The 18,463-nt window shown below is 39.0% G+C and overlaps 1 protein-coding gene and 2 pseudogenes across 1 annotated transcript; all 3 read left to right on the forward strand.

Moving 5' to 3' along the window:
- The first annotated feature begins 254 nt into the window (after nt 1–254).
- LOC146615741 (olfactory receptor 6N2-like) lies at nt 255–1,211 on the forward strand (annotated as a pseudogene).
- Nucleotides 1,212–11,328: 10,117 nt separating this feature from the next.
- On the forward strand, nt 11,329–12,278 carry LOC146615742 (olfactory receptor 6N2-like; annotated as a pseudogene).
- A 4,824-nt stretch (nt 12,279–17,102) lies between these two features.
- LOC146615743 (olfactory receptor 6N2-like) lies at nt 17,103–18,014 on the forward strand. The gene has a single exon (XM_085373738.1). It carries the CDS (start codon nt 17,103–17,105, stop codon nt 18,012–18,014), a length of 912 nt encoding a protein of 303 aa, XP_085229864.1.
- The last annotated feature ends 449 nt before the right edge of the window (nt 18,015–18,463 follow it).

Consider the following 18,463-nt stretch of genomic DNA (forward strand, 5'->3'; position numbering starts at 1 on the left):
GTTCCGCGAATTTAAAAAAAAAATGCATGGGCAAACAAAATGAAGGGCATAGGACTATAAACGTCAATTCGTCAGATTCCCTGAAGTTGTTTACATGTTAGTGGAGAACTTAATGAGTCCCATAGAGGATGGAAGGTTTTCTGATAAAACAAAGCCACAGAGTCAGTCACTTACCTTCTCAGTTCGGTGCAGGAAATATATTAATACAGTACTTTAAGGCTTATCTTTTGGTTTGTTATTCTTGAATACCATTTATGCAATCAAATTCTATAGTCAGTAACATTTTTTAATCAGTGGATGTTAAATTAAATGTAACATTGTTAACTCTTGGTGGGTTTGCAGAATTGCACAAATACAGATACCTTTATTTTGTGGTTATATTCACGTTATATATTCTGATACTCTGCTTTAATTCCACTATAGTGTACCTTATTTGGACTCACAAAAACCTTCATGAGCCAATGTATATTTTTATTGCAGCTTTGTTAATCAACTCTGTTCTTTACAGCATGATTATCTATCCGAAGCTCTTATCTGATGTTTTGTCTGAAAAACAAACTATATCGTATCCACTCTGTCTTTTCCAAGGATTTTCGTATTACACCTCAGCTGGGTCAGAGTTTTTACTGTTGGCAGCAATGGCATATGACAGGTATGTGTCTATATGCAAACCCCTGCAATATCCAGTTATTATGAATAGAATAACTATAAATGTGTTTCTGATTTTAGCTTGGCTTATACCTGCTTTTGAGATTGCAGTGTCATTTGTGCTTTATTTTAATATAAAACTCTGTAGTTTTACTCTGACAGGAATTTTTTGTAACAATTCAATTTACAGGCTTCAGTGTGTGCCGTCAGTCACAATATCTATATATGGTGTGGTCACGTTGATAAATATTGCCCTTCTACCAATGCTTTTCATACTTTTTACATATATAAGGATTCTTAGAATATCTTACAATTGTTGTAGAGAAACAAGGAGAAAAGCTCTAAAGACATGTTTACCCCACTTGCTGGTGTTAATCAACTTTTCATGTTTTATTGTTTTTGATTCAGTTATAATTAGACTGGATTCCGATCTGTCGAAAACTCTTCGCTTGACATTGACGTTTCAGTCAATTTTATTCCATCCTCTTTTAAATCCAATCATATATGGACTCAAAATGAATGAGATTTTTAGACATATCAAGTCATTGTTGTGTCAAGTTTAATAAAACTGGTATTACTGCATTGGTATTATCAAATGAATGGCATTTCAGATAATGGAGTACTTTAGCTCTGATTTCACATGCAAGATTGATAGCGAACATAATGGTCATTATACAAAGATAAACAATTTATTAAACTGTTGCTGGTAATCTTTGAAGTCTAAATAGTTCATATGCCCGCGTTTCACATTTTCCTGTCTGTTTTGTCACAGATTCTAATTTACTATTGTGTAAATGAATAAATATAATTTAGTAAAATGAATCAATTGCTACCAGTCTATTATGCTGACAAGCATTTTTTGTATTGTAACTGACATATCAATATCAATGAAAGAAAAAACAAAGTTTCAAAGTTTTTCAAATTCTATAAATTATAACAAAATATTACATATACATATAGCTCAGGTCCTCTACCAGAGGTCTGGGAGCTTGAGGATTCTGCGCAGTATCCTTTCTGTTCCTTGGATTGCACTCTTCTGGACAGAGATCTTGGATCTCCAAGTGCTCTAATTACTACTGGAACCACTGTTACCTTCACCCTCCACATCTTCTCGAGCTCTTCTCTGAGCCTTTGGTACTTCTTCATCTTCTTGTGTTCCTTCTTTCTGATGTTACTGTCATTCGGTGCCGCCACATCTATCACTACAGCCCCCTTCCGCTGCTTGTCCACCACAATGTCCAGTTGGTTAGCCATCACTATTTTGTCCGTCTGTTTCTGGAAGTCCCACAAGATCTTAGCTTGGCTAATTCTTGACCACCCTAGGGGGAGTCTTTTTATTTTTGACGTCGGGACTTCCAGGCCATACACGGCACAGACATTTCTGTATAATATGCCGGCCACTTGGTTATGGCATGATATGTATGCCCTGCCTGCTAGCATTTTGCATCTTCCTGTTATGTGTTGGATTGTCTCAGGTGCATCTTTGCACACCCTGCACCACGGGTCTTGCCTAGGGTGGTAGGCACACAATTCATAACAGCACTTTTACATATGCCTAAGTGCTTTCTAACATTTAGACACACTAATATGGGTTTTTTTTTATTATCATTTGCCTGAGTTTCATTGATATTTTATTTGTATAATTGTTCCAGGATTCAAAAAAGATTTTCAAAATGATTATGGGGTAAACAGTCTTGGATTTTGAAATCCCTTGTCAACAAATCATTTTGCTGCTAGGAATTTTTCACCTATACCTTAACAAATTTCACTTAATAACTCCAAATCTGAAAATCATTTTCATATAAGTATGTCCTGTTTATTGCTTGTGATGTTACAAGTATTGGACAACTATGATGACAGGACAGGATTTGTGATGCATTTTCAGCAGTTAATAAATGTTGTGGGTGAGCTCCTTAGAAGAATGAAAAAAATAATAACTGTGTGATGGTATAAAAAGTAAACTGACAGCCCACAGGTGATATAAGGATTCTGTAATGAGTGTCATTAGTGAGCATGCATTGGTGCCACCTGCGCTGTGTAAAACAACAGGCCAAGCCTCAGAGGAGTGGCCTGACTACAGCCAGTCTCTAAACAGCTAATTGCTAAGTTAAGACTGTCAAAATGGTCAACAGGTTATTATGTCTTTGGCCCTAGAGAGCAATTAAACTTCAGCTTGGGTACCCTTCAACAACAACAATAAAATTAGTGTCTATAATATCTGTTTACTTTGACTATGTGGCTCATTAAAACAAGTACTAATAAAAAAGTATAAAAAGTTTAAATAATCAAGTAAATCTTACTGCTGTCATCATTGGTCATATAATGTCATTAAATATTATGACAATATTATAAACCTAAAAACCTAAAACAAGCAGTGGAAAGGAGCAGAGTTTAAAACCATTGCGTATATTTGTATTGCTAGAGGAAAAGTGGCCTAACTGCATAATTTTGCACTGAGGCAGCAAACCAAAACATGCTGTTTTGGTAAATCTGTCTATAAACAACTGAAAATAATTCATCACATATTCTTCTACATGCACATATTTAAAAAAAAAAAAAATACAGTTAATTCAATTTAAACATGAATAAAAATGGTTTTAGTCTTAGCAGTAGCTAGCACTGTGCCATGTGCAGATTTGGCACATTACCCCTGGTCAAAGGTCAAATCATCTGCTACTCCTCATTTTACTCAACACTGAGGTATTTTGTGTCACAAAATAAGTAAATACTTAATAAAGGGACAGTGTAATAACCAAAAATTTGGTTCGCTGCCTAAGAGCAACACCATGCCAACAGTTGACTGTGGAGAATTTGGTAGTGACAAAACTTCATGACTGGACGTGTTGCACAGGTTTCATTCTATCAGCCATGTTGACATTCCATGAGCTCCTGCTACTGCCCGTGCCTGGCTGTTTGATTTTATACACCTGTGGACATGGAAGTGACTGGAACACCTGAATTCAATGATATGGATGGGTGAGATAATTATTTTGGCAATATAGTGTTTACACTACTAAAACAAAAACAAAAGACAAAGGAAAAGAAATCATGCTGGATCTCTGTACTGATATGGACTGGGTAATGTTTTAGGAAAAGAACACATTCGGTGGAAATTAAAATTATCAATATACAAAGGGCTGAACGCAGACTAATCCATTTTGTCCATTTTGAAAGTTCATTGGAACATTGTAGTAACTCAGGCATGTATACAACTACCACTTGCATGCATGCCTGATAATGTTGACATATACACATAATGAGAGGAGGTTTGGTGTCCTGTGGGAAGGAGGTGAGATCTCCTTCCATATCTCACCAGGCCACACGCCTCTCACACGCCTGGAAAGTCTAAGGTTCAACCTGGTGGCATGGGAAGGACTGAAACATAATCTCCCAGAGAGAGGCCTACTGGATTTAGGTCATGTGAGCGAGGGGGACAGCCAGTTATATCAATTCCTTTATCGTCGGGGAACTGCATGAATACCCTCGCCACATGAGGCCAGACACTGTTGTTCACCCATAGGAACCCAGGATCCACTGCAACAGTGTAGGGTTTGACAGTGGGTCCCAGGATTTGATCCCAAAACCTAATGTTAGTTGGTGTGCTGTTGCCAAACCTGTAAAGGTCAGTGAGTACCCCTGTGTATTTACTTCCCCAGACTATCACTGACCCACCACAAAAACAGTCATGCTGAATGATGTTACAGGCAGCATAACATTCTCTATGGTTTTTCCAGAACCTTGCGTGCCTGTCATACGTACTTAAGGTGAACCTGCTCTCATCTGTGAAAAGTCCAGGGCTTTTGTCTCATTGTTGCACTTCTAATAACTGCTAACAGTATTAACATCAAAGAAGCTGAAATTGATTAACAACCTCCTCTGCTACTTAACTGACTAGATCAATATACAAAAAATTTAAATGACTTGATATTTTACTCTGATTAAAAAGTATTTCAGAAATTGAGCAGTCTATTATATATTATTCTTATTACTATATTATAATGTATTAGAATATAATTATAATGTACTCTTCATAAGCAGATGAGGTCACAATTATGTCTCCATTTTAAAGTTAAGGTTTTATAAATTTTCCTAGTGCTTTTTTAAAAGAGCAAACATTTTTCAAAGAAACATTTCTAAACCTGAAGGTTTTCTTTAGAAAGCACAAATTATTATTTTTATTTGTGCACAATAACAGAATTATTTCAGACCAGCATGCGGACCGATAAAAACTCGGTGAAGCCAGTCTGACGTATGCTAAAGACAACCTGGAGAAAAATTATTCATACTGGAGAGGTGTACAACCCAAAAAGAACACCATCCCCACACTAAAAAAGTGGAGTGAGTATTATGCTGTTTGGTTGATTCAGTGCATCTGGAACTGGGAATCTCATCAAGGTGGAACTAATCATGAAGAAAGAAAGAAATGTGAAAATCTGGAGCAGGCGACAGCTGGGTCGTCGCATTGTCTTCCAACATGAAACAATCCAAACGTACATCAATCCTGGTGAGTTACTACCTGAATGATGAATGCTTTAGCATTCAGGTATTGAATTGACCGGCACTGACTGGCTGCAGAAATCCCTGAGTTGAATCCCATTGAAAATCTGTGGGATGATCTAAAGGGCTAATGATGCTTACCCTAGCAGTTTCTGAGTTTTGTGAAATATTTTGTGTCTGCATGCCAAGTAAAATAATCTAAGCATCCAAAATAAAATAATGACATCTAGAAAAGTTATGTTAAATATTCCCTGGTCTGTTTAGCAGCACTTGGTGTTACAAATACACTCAAGAGGTTTTTGTGAGATGTGGTTTGCTAAGTAAGAACCACTCCATTTACATGCAGGTGACCACAATGCATTAAGACTGGAGACATGCACTGTCAGTTAGCTACATTTAAAAAGTACCAACAACTCAAAGTTTAAATATTATACTGGATATTATACTGTTATGTCAGTTGTCAGCAGAAGTGTATGTTGAAAACGCAGAACTTTACAACCTGAAGTCTGTCGGGATAAGAAAGGATCAGATTTTTTCTGGTTTGAGATAAACTTGACAGCTGTTTGTAATGATTCTTTTCTCTTTGTGAATATAGGCGCTACTCTCAGATTCAGACCTCAGCACCACCCAGTGACAAAAGACTGGGTGGTGCTATATGTCCACTCTTTATGTCAAATGCACATTTTTGTAAAATATTTGAATACTTTTGTAATAACCCTAAAATTAACCAGTGAAAGAGTGCAAAAGCTATGCTATTCTGCACATATGCTGTAGCTGTTTTACTGAGAAAATTGAAGACAAAAAAATCAAAAGAGATCATACAATCATGTAACTGGTATTTTCTGTACAGTAATTAACCATGACACAGAGTAACCAAAGAGGGTAATATATATTTTAAATATACACAGGCTTTAAACAGAGTAAAATATTATTTTAATTCACTGAAGTTTGAAAGGTCTTTTTGGTCTTTTTTGATTGCCTGATTGAAGGACATTGTGATATAGTCTGGCCTGCTGAAACTGAAATAAAGGAATGTTTTTATTTATCTTGCTGATGTGTGAAAATCTTAAACTGACCTGCTGTGCTGTGTTGTGTCATTCAGGGCCTTGGGGCATATTGAGCCGAAAGGTAAACTGCAGATACAGCTGAATACCTTAAGATCTTTCAGACTTCCAGAACTCATGTAGAGGGTTTTAAAAGCAGAAACGGATGTATGACAGCACTTTAGAAAACTCTGCTCATACTGATGTGACAATAACTTTAATTTGTATTTTCTGTTAAAATCACTAGGGCAATTGGTGGTCTCCATCAGTGACATCTGATCACAGGGACCACACCTCCAAACATGCTCCTTCCGGCTGTCATCAATTTAGGTTCCCCCGTTCTGCAAGCTGATCATTCTTGTTTACGTGCCCCACCCTCCCTCCCTCCTTGTTCTCTATTCTTTAACTTCTTCACTTCTATTTAGTACACGGGGATCTGCCAGGCCCGGGAGCCATTGCCAGTCCCCTTCGAGGCCTTCCCCGAACCGCAGCTCAATTCATGTCAAAGCATTCACTTTTACCTACTAAAATGCTGTTAAACCTAAATTGAGGATGTGGGCCCAGCTAGTGAAATGTTAAAGTGATACAGAGTGCTACAACAGGGTCTATCTGTATGTGCTTTTGCTAATAGTAGATCATCTTTTTATTCAAAAATACATAGTATAAGTCTAATTAGTATGTTGAATAAGAAATGCAGAGTGAATTAAATTATTCTAATGTCTAGATTTTATGTGTGTATACATGATTCAGCTTCCACCTTGGCTGATAAGTGTCATGATGAGCTACCTGTGTTTTTCCACTGTTTCCCAGTGTATCCACCTCTGGGTGGAGCCCTCATCAGTCCACCTGCTCAGCTCACCCGATAGAGATCAGCACAGTAGTATTTAGGACCAAGTCTTCTCCACCAGTTTGTCAGCTAACCTCACATTACTAACAGGCTGCCTTTGCTTCATACTCTTTGTTTCTGTGTTGTGCCTCTAGTCATCTCTTGAAGCCATCATCACACTTAGCTAAGGCTTACATTCTAAGGATGTTGGTCACTACGTTAAGACTCTCAATTCTTTACACCTGTCTGCCCCCTGTCCTTGCACCTCTCTGGATAAACCAGGTTGGACTCTCTCCAATCACCCACCTTCCAGGATGCTCACTTGGCCATTACCTCGCCACCCTGACCGACACACACTCCACCTGCCAAGTAAGATGCAAACACACAGTTGTATTCTGTGTAGCAGTATTTGGGTGGAGTTACTTGGGTCGAATTCTTGCCCACACACCAAACTGACGTACCTGTGATCACACCTGCATAGACTTTTTATACTTTCCCTTTCTGCTCCAGTTTTAATGATTGTTGTTGGTGATTTTACTGTTACTGACTGATCATTAAATTAAGATAAATGCACTCATATCACTATATTTACAAATACTGGAAGTCGCCAGTACTACCCCTTAGCCTCCTACTAGATGTACCTATATTAAGACTGGAAACATGCAGAGTCACCCAGAGCATGGGTGACTCTTAGCTAAGCCACAGACCATGATGGAGTATGGTCTGTGGCTTAGCTGCAGGGTAGGGGTGATGCAGTGCATTCAGGCAGCAGTGCCAGGGGTAGATCATCTTCGGATCATGCCCCCCTGTAATTGTGCCAGGATCTGGAGAAGGAGGAAGCTGAGATTGGAGAGCTGCGTGTGGTGACACAGAATGTTGAAATTAAATAAATTACCGAACACTGAAATACTATGGGTGGGTGCATTGTGCTGGGCAGAATGAACACCAGTTTGCGTTACAGGATAAATTTGAAAAAGTAAAAAAAAAAAAAAATGAATTCTGACCTTGAGGGCAAGGGTCACAGAGATTCAAACTTGTCAGAGACTTTTAAAGTCATTTGTATGTTCTTATATTATTGTGATTACAAGACTTTTAGAAAATTTGATCCTGACTTTGTGCTCCCTCATGTCAAGGCCACTGAAATTCAAACATGTGCACGATTTTTAGTAAATACTTAATGCACCAAAATTGAAAATTATAGGTGACTTTTTTCTTCGTCTGTTCTCAAGGTGTTCAGAAAGAAACTTTTATTCACGGCTTTAAGACAAATGACCTGTGATGACATCCACACAGATCTTTATGCCTGCATATATCCCCCTGTTATTACAGCCATCTCTTAGTTAGTTGCTCTTCATTGAGCCAAGCTGCAAGGCATGGAAATCTTGTGTTTAACATTGTTCCTCTCCTGCAGGGAATACAAGTTATAGAGAAAACTGTTTGTTCCCTTTCAGATGATTCACTCGGTGCAACACATATATATGGGACATATATACACATCCCATAGAGCAACCACCAAACGGAAGTTGGACCACCAGCACCTTAGAGTGTGGTAGAACCAGCAGAGAGGACAGCATGAGTTGTAACATCCAAACAATAGAGCTGAACAAAAATGTACGGTCATGTCCAACTGCAGCACAAATATCACCTATGGGGACCCATTTAATAAGAGTTCATGAGGTTGTCATTCCTCTGGTGAAATGAATTCTCACCCCCCTGGGGCAAAGCAAGACCCCTGGTGCTGTACGCCAGTGAGATAGCTTCTATAATCCAGTGGGGCAGCCTCTGTTTAGACAGAGCTTCATCTCTGGCTGGATTAGCGAAGCAGACAAACAACTTGTCACATAAGCACACATTCTGAGTGTGCTCAGCGTAGTTACGTAGAACACAGAGAATGCATCCTCCTCTCCTCCACACAACACTTGAAAGGAGGGGAGCAAAAGCTCAGCAGCTCAAATTCCACCACTGCAGGAATGACTTTGGGTAAATAAGCAGTACAGAAATTTCATATCCACATACTTAACAGTTGGGGCCAAACCCTTAGCTATCAAATGTGGCCTCTCAGCAGGTAAACATGAAGGCACCACAGATCTGTGCATGGATGAATCACTTCTCCTCCTACCTGAAGAGGGAGGCAAAAAGATCCCAAATCTGGGCCACTATCAAAGGGTGCAACCTCCATTCCCTCTACTCCCAGGTTCAGATGGCCCAGAGCATGGGTGACTCTTAGAGACACCCATGCACCATAACAGGTTTCTTCTCTGCCTGTTTATGTAAAAGATCACTGTTGAATTGTTGGTCCTGACTAGGAAATGCTGGCCCTTCAGTACCAGACAAAAAAGCTTGAGGGCTAAGAACACCGCTGTGGCAGCACAAGAACAAGTTCTGAGCACAAGATCTATCGGGCTGGGGTCTACTGCACAAGGTAAGACCTCAGATGCAGAAAGTCTAAAGATGCCCCTGAGACAATCTAGCACATAGGTGTCAAACTCTGGCCTGCGGGCCAAATGTAATTTGGCCGGGCAGGGCATATATGGACCGCCATAACAAAGTGGCTGGCATAGTAAACAGAAACATCTGTGCCAAATATGACGTCGAAGTCCCGAGGTCAAAATGTGAGACGCCCCCTGGGGTGTTGGAGAATGACCAAGCTAAGATCCTGTGGGATTTCCAGATACAGACGGACAAAATGGTGATGGCTAACCAACCAGACATAGAGGTGGTAGAAAAGCAGAAGAAAATAGGCGTAGTGATAGTCGAAATGATAACAAATGACAGCAACATTAGGAAAAAGGAACACAAGAAGCTTGAGAAGTACCAAGGGCTCAGAGAGTTTAAGAAGATGTGGAGGGTGAATGTAACAGTAGTGCCAGTAGTAATCAGAGCACTCAATGCAGTGACTCCCAAGCTAGGCGAGCGGCTCCAGCAGATCCTGGGAACATCATCTGAGATCTCTGTCAGATGCTGTTCCTAGGAGTGCAATCATAGGAACAGCAAAGATATTGTGCAGGACCCTGAAGCTTCCAGGCCTCTTGTAGAAGACCCGAGTTTGAAGGGGGCCACCTATATTTAGGAAACTTCCCTTTTTGTTTATCTGTGTTATCTTTGTCTAATATTAACATTTGGTTTGATGACCTGAAATATTTAGGTGTGACAAAAATACAAAAAATGGGAAATCAAGAAGGGCCAAACACTTTTTACACCACTATAGTTGCCTGCAAATAGACTTACTGATTCTAATCTCCTAAGTCCTGCCATTTTCCATTGTGCAGTCTGCTTTCCTTGCCTGTTTCCTAGTTAACTTTCAAAACTTTTTGCTTGCCCATCTGAACTTTGTCCTGTGTTCCTGTAAGGAGTTCAGAATTGACAGGCGGTCACTCACTTCCCTAGAATCGTCTCATTTCCATTTAATTCAGATTTTGCCAATATTAACAGTTGCCCCATAATGCTTTATATTGTAAGGTAAAGATAATACAATACAACAATACACACAAACAATCAGGTGACCCCTATGCGCAAGCACCTGGTGACAGGAAGAAAATAAACCCCCTTTAAACAAGAAGAATCAGGCTTACGTAGGGGCAACCATCTACCCATTACCGGTTGGGGTGAGGGGAGGAAGACAGTACAAAAGTCATTCTGTAGAAGAGAGACAGAGATTAATAATAACTCTTTAAATGCAGAGTGATGTACAAGCACATAGTGAGTGAAAAGAGGTGAGTAAAGGAAAAGTGCATTATGGAAAGCCCCCAAGATTCTAGGCCTACTGCAGCATAACAAAGGGAGGATGTTGTATTACCTGATCCAGCCCTAACTGTATGCTTTGTTCTGTAAGAACTACTCCAATGTTTAACATTGGTATATGCTAAAGTCATGTGTGGTAAATTGTCGAAAAACAAGTGTAGCAGCTTACATAGACAGAAATCTATCTGTCTTCTCTTTTTGGACAGAGAAGACATATGGTTTGAAAGAGTAGTGAAAGAAGCCATTTATGTCCACTATGAGCGACCATCTTTGAACAGAGGCGGTGGCTTACGACACCAACTGTCTGCCATCTATAATCCAGTTTTGATTTACTGTGACCTTCACAGTACAATTCCCTGGTGGACAAAGCAACCTAATAAAACCTTTCACAGAGTAAGATGATTCACTGTGCACATTTGACTGATGAATGTACTCCAAGATATATTTCAAGTTCAAATACCTGTAAATGAATGAAGGAAAGACAACATAGGTTGCATATTGGTGCAGTTTTGTTTTGTTATTTGTTATTCTTCATTAACACTGCTGGTTTTATAATTTTTTTTCAAAGTATTAATGGATGAGGTGTTAAATGCTACATATTTAACTCTAGATGGGTATGTTGAAGTTAACAAGTACAGATATGTTTATTTTTTCATTTTCTTTATATTATATAGTTTAATAATCTGCAGTAATTCTACTATTGTGTACATAATCTGGATTCATAAAAACCTTCATGAGCCGATGTACACTTTCATTGCTGCTTTGCTGCTGAACTGTGTTCTTTTTACAGCACAACTGTTTACCCCAAACTGCTGATTGACTTTTTATCTGAAAAACAAGTCACAACATATTCAGCCTGTCTCTTTCAGTTTTTTATGTTTTACACTTTAGGCAGTTCAGAGTTCTTTCTCTTGGCAGCCATGGCCTATGACAGATATGTGGCTATTTGTAAACCTCTGCAATATCAAACTATCATGAGTAAAACCACTGTGAGTATTTTCTTGGCTGTAGCATGGCTTGTACCTGTTTGTCACATTGCAGTCTTAACAGCTGGGAGTGCTGAAGCAACATTGTGTAACTTTAACTTAAAAGGAATATTTTGTAATAATGCAGTTTACACTCTTCAGTGTGTCAAGTCACGATTAATTACTGTATTTGGAGTAGTTGCTTTAATAGATCTTGTAATATTACCTATGCTCTTCATAGTTTTTACATACTCAAACATTTTTATCCTCACTTATCAAAGCTGTAAAGACGTGAGGAAGAAAGCTTTGGAGACCTGTTTACCCCATTTGTTAGTTTTATTTAGCTTCTCCTGTTTAAGTATCTATGATGTAAGCATAGCTCGAGTAGAATCAGATTTTCCCAAAACTGCGCGATTAATAATGACATTACAAATAGTGCTCTATCATCCATTGCTTAATCCATTCATTTATGGGCTCAAAATGAAGGAAATTTCTAAACAGCTAAAAAGATTTTTCTATCATGCTAAAATCATTTCATGTATTAACTCTGAATGCTAAGGTGCCACAATTTGTTTTGTAATAATTTTCTTGCCATCATTGAAAATGCTTTTCATTTAATAAAGTAATTCAAACTATTATTCAGAAAAGTACAGGAAAAAATAAACCATGCCGTGTTCATCTGTATTTGTAAATAAATTGAACATAATATTATTATTAAAGTGTATTGAAGTCTGTTGTTATGCTCAGTAAAATGCTCATGTGAATAGGGTTTAAGACCTATGGTTAATTTACATTAACAGCTTTTGGTGACGTATTTAAATACAAATATAAATTGCCTTCTTTTATGAAAGGTTCACCAATTCCAAGATAGGTAAGAGGATAAGTAATCAAATAAACTATCAGATTAATTTTGTCAGACTTTCATATTTTATTTTGGATTTTTATAACATTATTGGTGGTTCTTATATATGCTGTGTAATAGAGATTTTCCACTAAAGGAATGGGTGGTAACACTTTATAAAACTGTGATAGCTGCAATAGCTTTATAATAACTACATCTTCCTCCCTTGTCACAAATCATGGGCCAGTGTAATTTATTGCCGTCTATCTTGAATGTGCATAAAACATTTGAAAAAGTACAATCCTAATTCCAAAAAAGTTGTCATATAAGAAAAGAATCCAATAATTTGCAGATTATTTACCACCGATTAATTATTCATAGATCACAGTAACAAACGTGTAAAATGCTTAACATGAGATTACTACTTATTTTACAATATATTAGCTCATCCTAAAAAAAGATAGGATGTGAGCAAAAAAATGGCTGGAAAAGCAATCCACCATCCATCCATTTTCTTCAACTTATCGATGGCAGAGTGATGGGGGCAGCAGCCTAAAAAGAGAAGCCCATACCCTCCTGTCCCCAGCCACCCCCAGCTTGTCTGGGGGAAAAGCAAGGCATTCCCTGGACAGCCGAGAAATATAATCTCTCCAGCATGTCTGCCCCAGGGCCTCCTCCCAGTGGGACATGCCTGGAACACCTCACCCAGGAAGCATCTAGGAGGCATCCTTGTCAGATACCTGAACCACCTCAGTTGGTTCCTTTCAATGTGAAGGAGCAGCGACTCTACTCTGTGCTCCTCCCAAGATGCTTAAACTCCCCCACTTAAAGCAGGAACTTGTCCCTGGCACATAGTGGGCACTCCAACCTTTCCTGGCTAAGGGTCATGGCCTCAGATTTGGAAGTGCTGATTGTTATTCCCACCGCTCCACACTCGGCTGCCAACCATTCCAGTGTGAGCTGGAGGCCATCACCTGATGAAGCAAACAGAACCACATCATCTGCAAAAAGCAGAATTGAGATTCTGAGACCACCCAAGTGGGAGCCACTTGGCTATGCCTAGAAATACTGTCCATAAAAATTATGAACAGAAAAAGGGCAAAGGGCAGCCCTGGCGAAGTGCAACACCCAGGAGAAATTAATGCAAGTTATTGCCATCTATGGGGACCAAGCTCTTGCAACAGGTGTATAAGGATCAAATGGCCTGTAGCATTGGGCCAGATACCCCATACTCCCTAAGCACCTCCAACAGTATACCAAAATGCCTTTTCCAAATCCAAAAACACATATAGTCTGGTTGGGCAGATTCCTATGCACCCTCATGTATCCTCGAGAGGTTAAGCTTGTCCAAGGTTCCAGGACTGGGACAAAAACTGCATTGTTTCTCCTGCATTCGAGGTTTGCCTAATGAACCGACTCTCCTTTCCAGCACCCTGGAGTTAGACTAGACTTTCCCGGGGAGGCAGAGAAGTGTGATCCTCCTATAGTTGGAGCATGCCCTCTGGTCCCCCTTCTTGAACATTTGAACCACCATCCCGGTTTGCCAATCCAGAGGCCCCTTGAACCAAGACAGCCCTACAATACTGAGAGCCTTCAGGAACTCAGGGTAACCCCAAGGGGCCTTCCACCAAGGAGTTTTTTAACTGCCTTCGTGACCTCTTTCCTGGACATAGACAAGGCATCCCCCTTGTACCTAAAGTCTCAGTGGGATTAAGGAGGTCTTTGAAGTACTCCTTCCACTGCCCGACAATATCCTCAGTCGAAGTCAGCACCTCCACCCCTACACAGTGCAAGTAGAGCACCGCTTTTGCCTCCTGAGCTGCTGTTGGTTAGCCAAAATCTCTTCAAGGCAGTCTGAAAGTCTGTTTCCATGGCCTCTCCGAACTCTCTCGCACCCAGTTTTGCTTCAGCCACTGCCCAAGCCACGTTCCGCTTGGCCCGTCAGTACCTATCAGCTGCCTCTGAAGTCCCACAGGCTAACTAAGCCCAAGAGGACTCCTTCTTCAGCCTCATGGTTCCCTTTACCTCTGGTGCCTGCCATCTGGTCCAGGGGTTACCACCACAACAGGCACCAACCACCTTGTGGTCGCAGCTCAGTACAGCAGCTTCAGTAATGGAGGTGCTGAACATTGTCCGTTTGGACTCAATGTCTCCAACCTCCCTAGGAATGCTGTTGAAGCTCTGCCAGAGTGAGAGTTGAGGGTCTCTGCCCCTGGCTGCTGCCCAGCACACATTGCACCTGACCCCTATGGCACCTACTGCGCGTGGTGGGACTACAGGAGACGGCACCTCCTGCATGTGATGAGCTTACAGGCCACCACCCACAGGAGTGGTGCTAAAAAGAAAGCGCTCAAAGAACTCTAAAGGAACATTTTGCTATTTAATTTAATCAAAGATTTTGAAAACAATTTTTGGAAAACATCAAGACAATGGTCAAGCCAAGGTGGATGTTGCACTAGGGATCACCTCTGAGCCACTTTCTTGTTAACAAGAATAGGTAGGTTGGTAAATGGGGCAAGGCAGGATGAACTACAATGTTCGCAAATGACATTGTGATGTGTAGTGAGAATAACTGGAAGACAGTCTGGAGAGATGGCGGTATAGACTGGTTAGAAGAGGAATGAAAGTCGGTAGAAAAAAGTCAGAATACATGTGTGTAAATAAGAGAGAGAAAGGTGAACATGTAAGAAATCACAAGGATAAATAAGTTAAATACAGGGGATCAACCATTCAAAGCAATGGGCACTACCCAAGACAGGTGAGAAGAGAGTGCAGAGTTGATGTATGTTTTGGGGATGGTGGCTCTGATAAAAAAGACAGAAGGTGAAATGGTAGAGTTGAAGATGCTAAGATTTCCACTGGGAATGACCAGGAGCAACAAAATTAGAAATGAGTATCTTAGAAGGACAGGTCAAGTTAAGCAGTTCGGAGGCAAAGCTAGAGATTCAAGATTGAGATGATCTGCACATGTGATGAGGAGGGATAGTGGATATAAAAGGATGGAAAGGGGATGTTGAATGTGGAGCTAACAGCCAGAACACAAAAATGAAGTTCACAGAGAAGGATCTTGGATATAGTGAAGGAGGATATGTGGAGGGTTGGTGTGACAGAGGATCTTGCTCGAAATGAAGTGAGGTGGAGACAGATAATCGACACTGGCAGCCCCAAAATGGAGTAGCCCAGAGAAGACAAAGATCCTACGTGATGTACTGTATTTCAAATTATGATTCATCAGTCCATAATTCCTTCTTCCAGTCTTCAGTAGTCTGCTTCATGGCCCAGGCAAGCCTCTTTGTCTTATTCTGATGTCTTAGCAATGGCTTTTTGGCTGCAGCTAGTCCTGTCAAACCTGCAGCTCGAAGTCCTCTCTTCACAGTTGAAATGGAGACATGCTTACTATTACAGCTTACTACTAAGCTGTGCTTGAAGCTATTGTCCATTGAACCACTTATCATGCAAGCTGTTAACTCTAGGGAACTTGTCCTCTGATTCAGTTGTGGTTTGGGGTCTGCTTGACCTCTTCCTGTCAGAGTTTGCCCCAAATTTCTGAGTGCCTTTTGATGGTGAAGGGAACCGTACTTACTGACACCTTGACTTTCTTTGCAATTTCTTTGTAGGAAAGACCTAAATTTTTAAGTGTTATGCTGGTCTGTCTCTCTTCCACTGTTAATTGCTTTTTTCTCACCTTTTTTGTGCAACACACTACTTTCTGCAACACAGGATTTTGGGAAACCCTACCTTTTTTTTTAACCTCTTGGAGTTCATCACTTACCTTTGTAACCTTTCAAGCTATTTATTGGACTTGAAAGACTTGAATTGGAATAAATAATTGAAAAAATTGGTGTGTTCTAAAAAGAACCCTCACTGTTCTATAAATTTGTCAAATAATTATATTCTCTAAAGTAAATTTGTGTAAATTATGGAATTGTTATGGTGGCCCTGAGAGGCCAAACGGACTGCAACTTAAGAAAACACCAGCAATAAGAAAAACGCTGTAAAAGCACACAAAACACAATGGAAATAGGAAAAAAGAAAACAGAAATAGAAATTATCTTAAAGTGCATTAACTATTTTTTCTCCCCACATTGCATTGCAGTGTGCATGATGTCGATCTACATGAAATTCTCTTAGCCTGAACAGAATTACATATTTAAATATAGGACTATATTTGCTGTTATTTTATTATCATTTCTGCCGGTCAACTAATTTTTTCTTCTTTAAAATTTGTTTTTCAATTAATACCCACGTATGTATGTAGTAAAAGAGGAGGAGCCAGAAAATGTACCCGTGTAAGTAAGGGCTAACCACTGTCGGCTTATGTCTCCAGAGGTTGAACATGGTAATAGGTCTTTGTGGAGAGTTGAATGAGATATATGGAGCTTGAAGTTTCATTTCATCACATATTTGGTCTGATTTGAACAGTTCACTTTCTAAAGATGAACACACACCAAGTTTAGGTATCTATGAATAATAATATTTTATATGTACTAGTTTTAAACATTCTGCCTGTTTAAAATTTTAGTTTGTAATATCTGATTTTCATGAATGCTGAAATGAATATAACATATATAACTTTTGGTGGTCATGTGGAAGTGGAGAAATACAGATATATTTATTTTGTAATTATGTTTATGGTATACGGTCTAATAATTTGCAGCAATTCCACTATTGTGTGGGTCATCATAGTTCAAAAAAGCCTTCATGAGCCTATGTACATTTTCATTGCTGCTTTGTTAGTGAATTCTGTTGTTTTGAGCACTGTCATCTACCCGAAGCTTTTGATTGACTTCTTATCTGAAAAACAGATTATTTTGTATCACGCCTGTCTTTTTCAAGTATTCATGTTTTATGTTTTAAGCAGTTCAGAATTCTTACTGCTGTCAGCTATGGCTTATGACAGATATGTGTCTATATGTAAACCTTTGCAATATCCAACTATCATGAGAAGAACAAGAGTCAATATTTTCCTGCTTTTGTGCTGGTTTTTACCTGCTATTCAGGTTGCAGTGCCAATAGCAGGAAATGCAAATACACCATTCTGTAACTTTACTCTGAAAGGTATTTTTTGTAACAATTCGGTCAACCATCTTTATTGTGTCAATTCAAGAGAATTATCTATATATGGTATGGTTGTTCTATTTAATGTTGCCCTTTCTCCTATGTTTTTTATACTTTTTACATACATAAAGATAATTATAGTTGCCTATCAGAGTTGTGGAAATGTCAGAAAAAAAGCTGCACAAACCTGTTTGCCTCATGTGCTAGTTCTAATTAACTATTCTTGTTTGCTTACGTATGATATGGTTATAGTTAGACTGGAATCAGAGTTTCCTAAAACTGCACGTTTTATAATGACATTGCAATTTATAACATATAACCCTCTTTGCAATCCAATAATATATGGACTAAAAATGAAAGAAATCTCTAAAAACCTCAAAAGGTTGTTCTCTTGAACTAATGTAAACTATTGTAGACTTTTATAGTCTTTTGTTAAAAATTGTTTTTTAGTGTTTATTTAAGAGGTGTTAAATGATATCTGATCTTTGGTAGGTCTTTAATAAGACCTATCATTTCTGAGACATTTTCTTTTCAGTGTAAAAACTGATAAACTTCTCCAGCTATTCAAAGCATGTGATTCTGTTCAGTAATTTTTGGATTATTCATTAAAAAATATTACTATCATTACTCCTATTCATAATATTGTTTCTTCATATACAGTTTAAGGACATTTGAAATGATTGATTGAATGAAAACCAAAAATATATAGCTTTTTCTCTTTTGTATTATCATATCACAGATTTCTGTGGTCATAGTGTGAGATTCAAAAACTGGGCCTTTTCCTTGTGCAACAGAGAGCGGATCATTATTTAAAATTCTAAATGAAAGTAAGAAAATAGCAAGA

Source organism: Diplotaxodon limnothrissa, linkage group LG16 (assembly GCF_057381915.1).
Source record: "Diplotaxodon limnothrissa isolate DT_005_m linkage group LG16, D_limnothrissa_male_GT1.1, whole genome shotgun sequence".
Lineage (NCBI taxonomy): Eukaryota > Metazoa > Chordata > Actinopteri > Cichliformes > Cichlidae > Diplotaxodon > Diplotaxodon limnothrissa.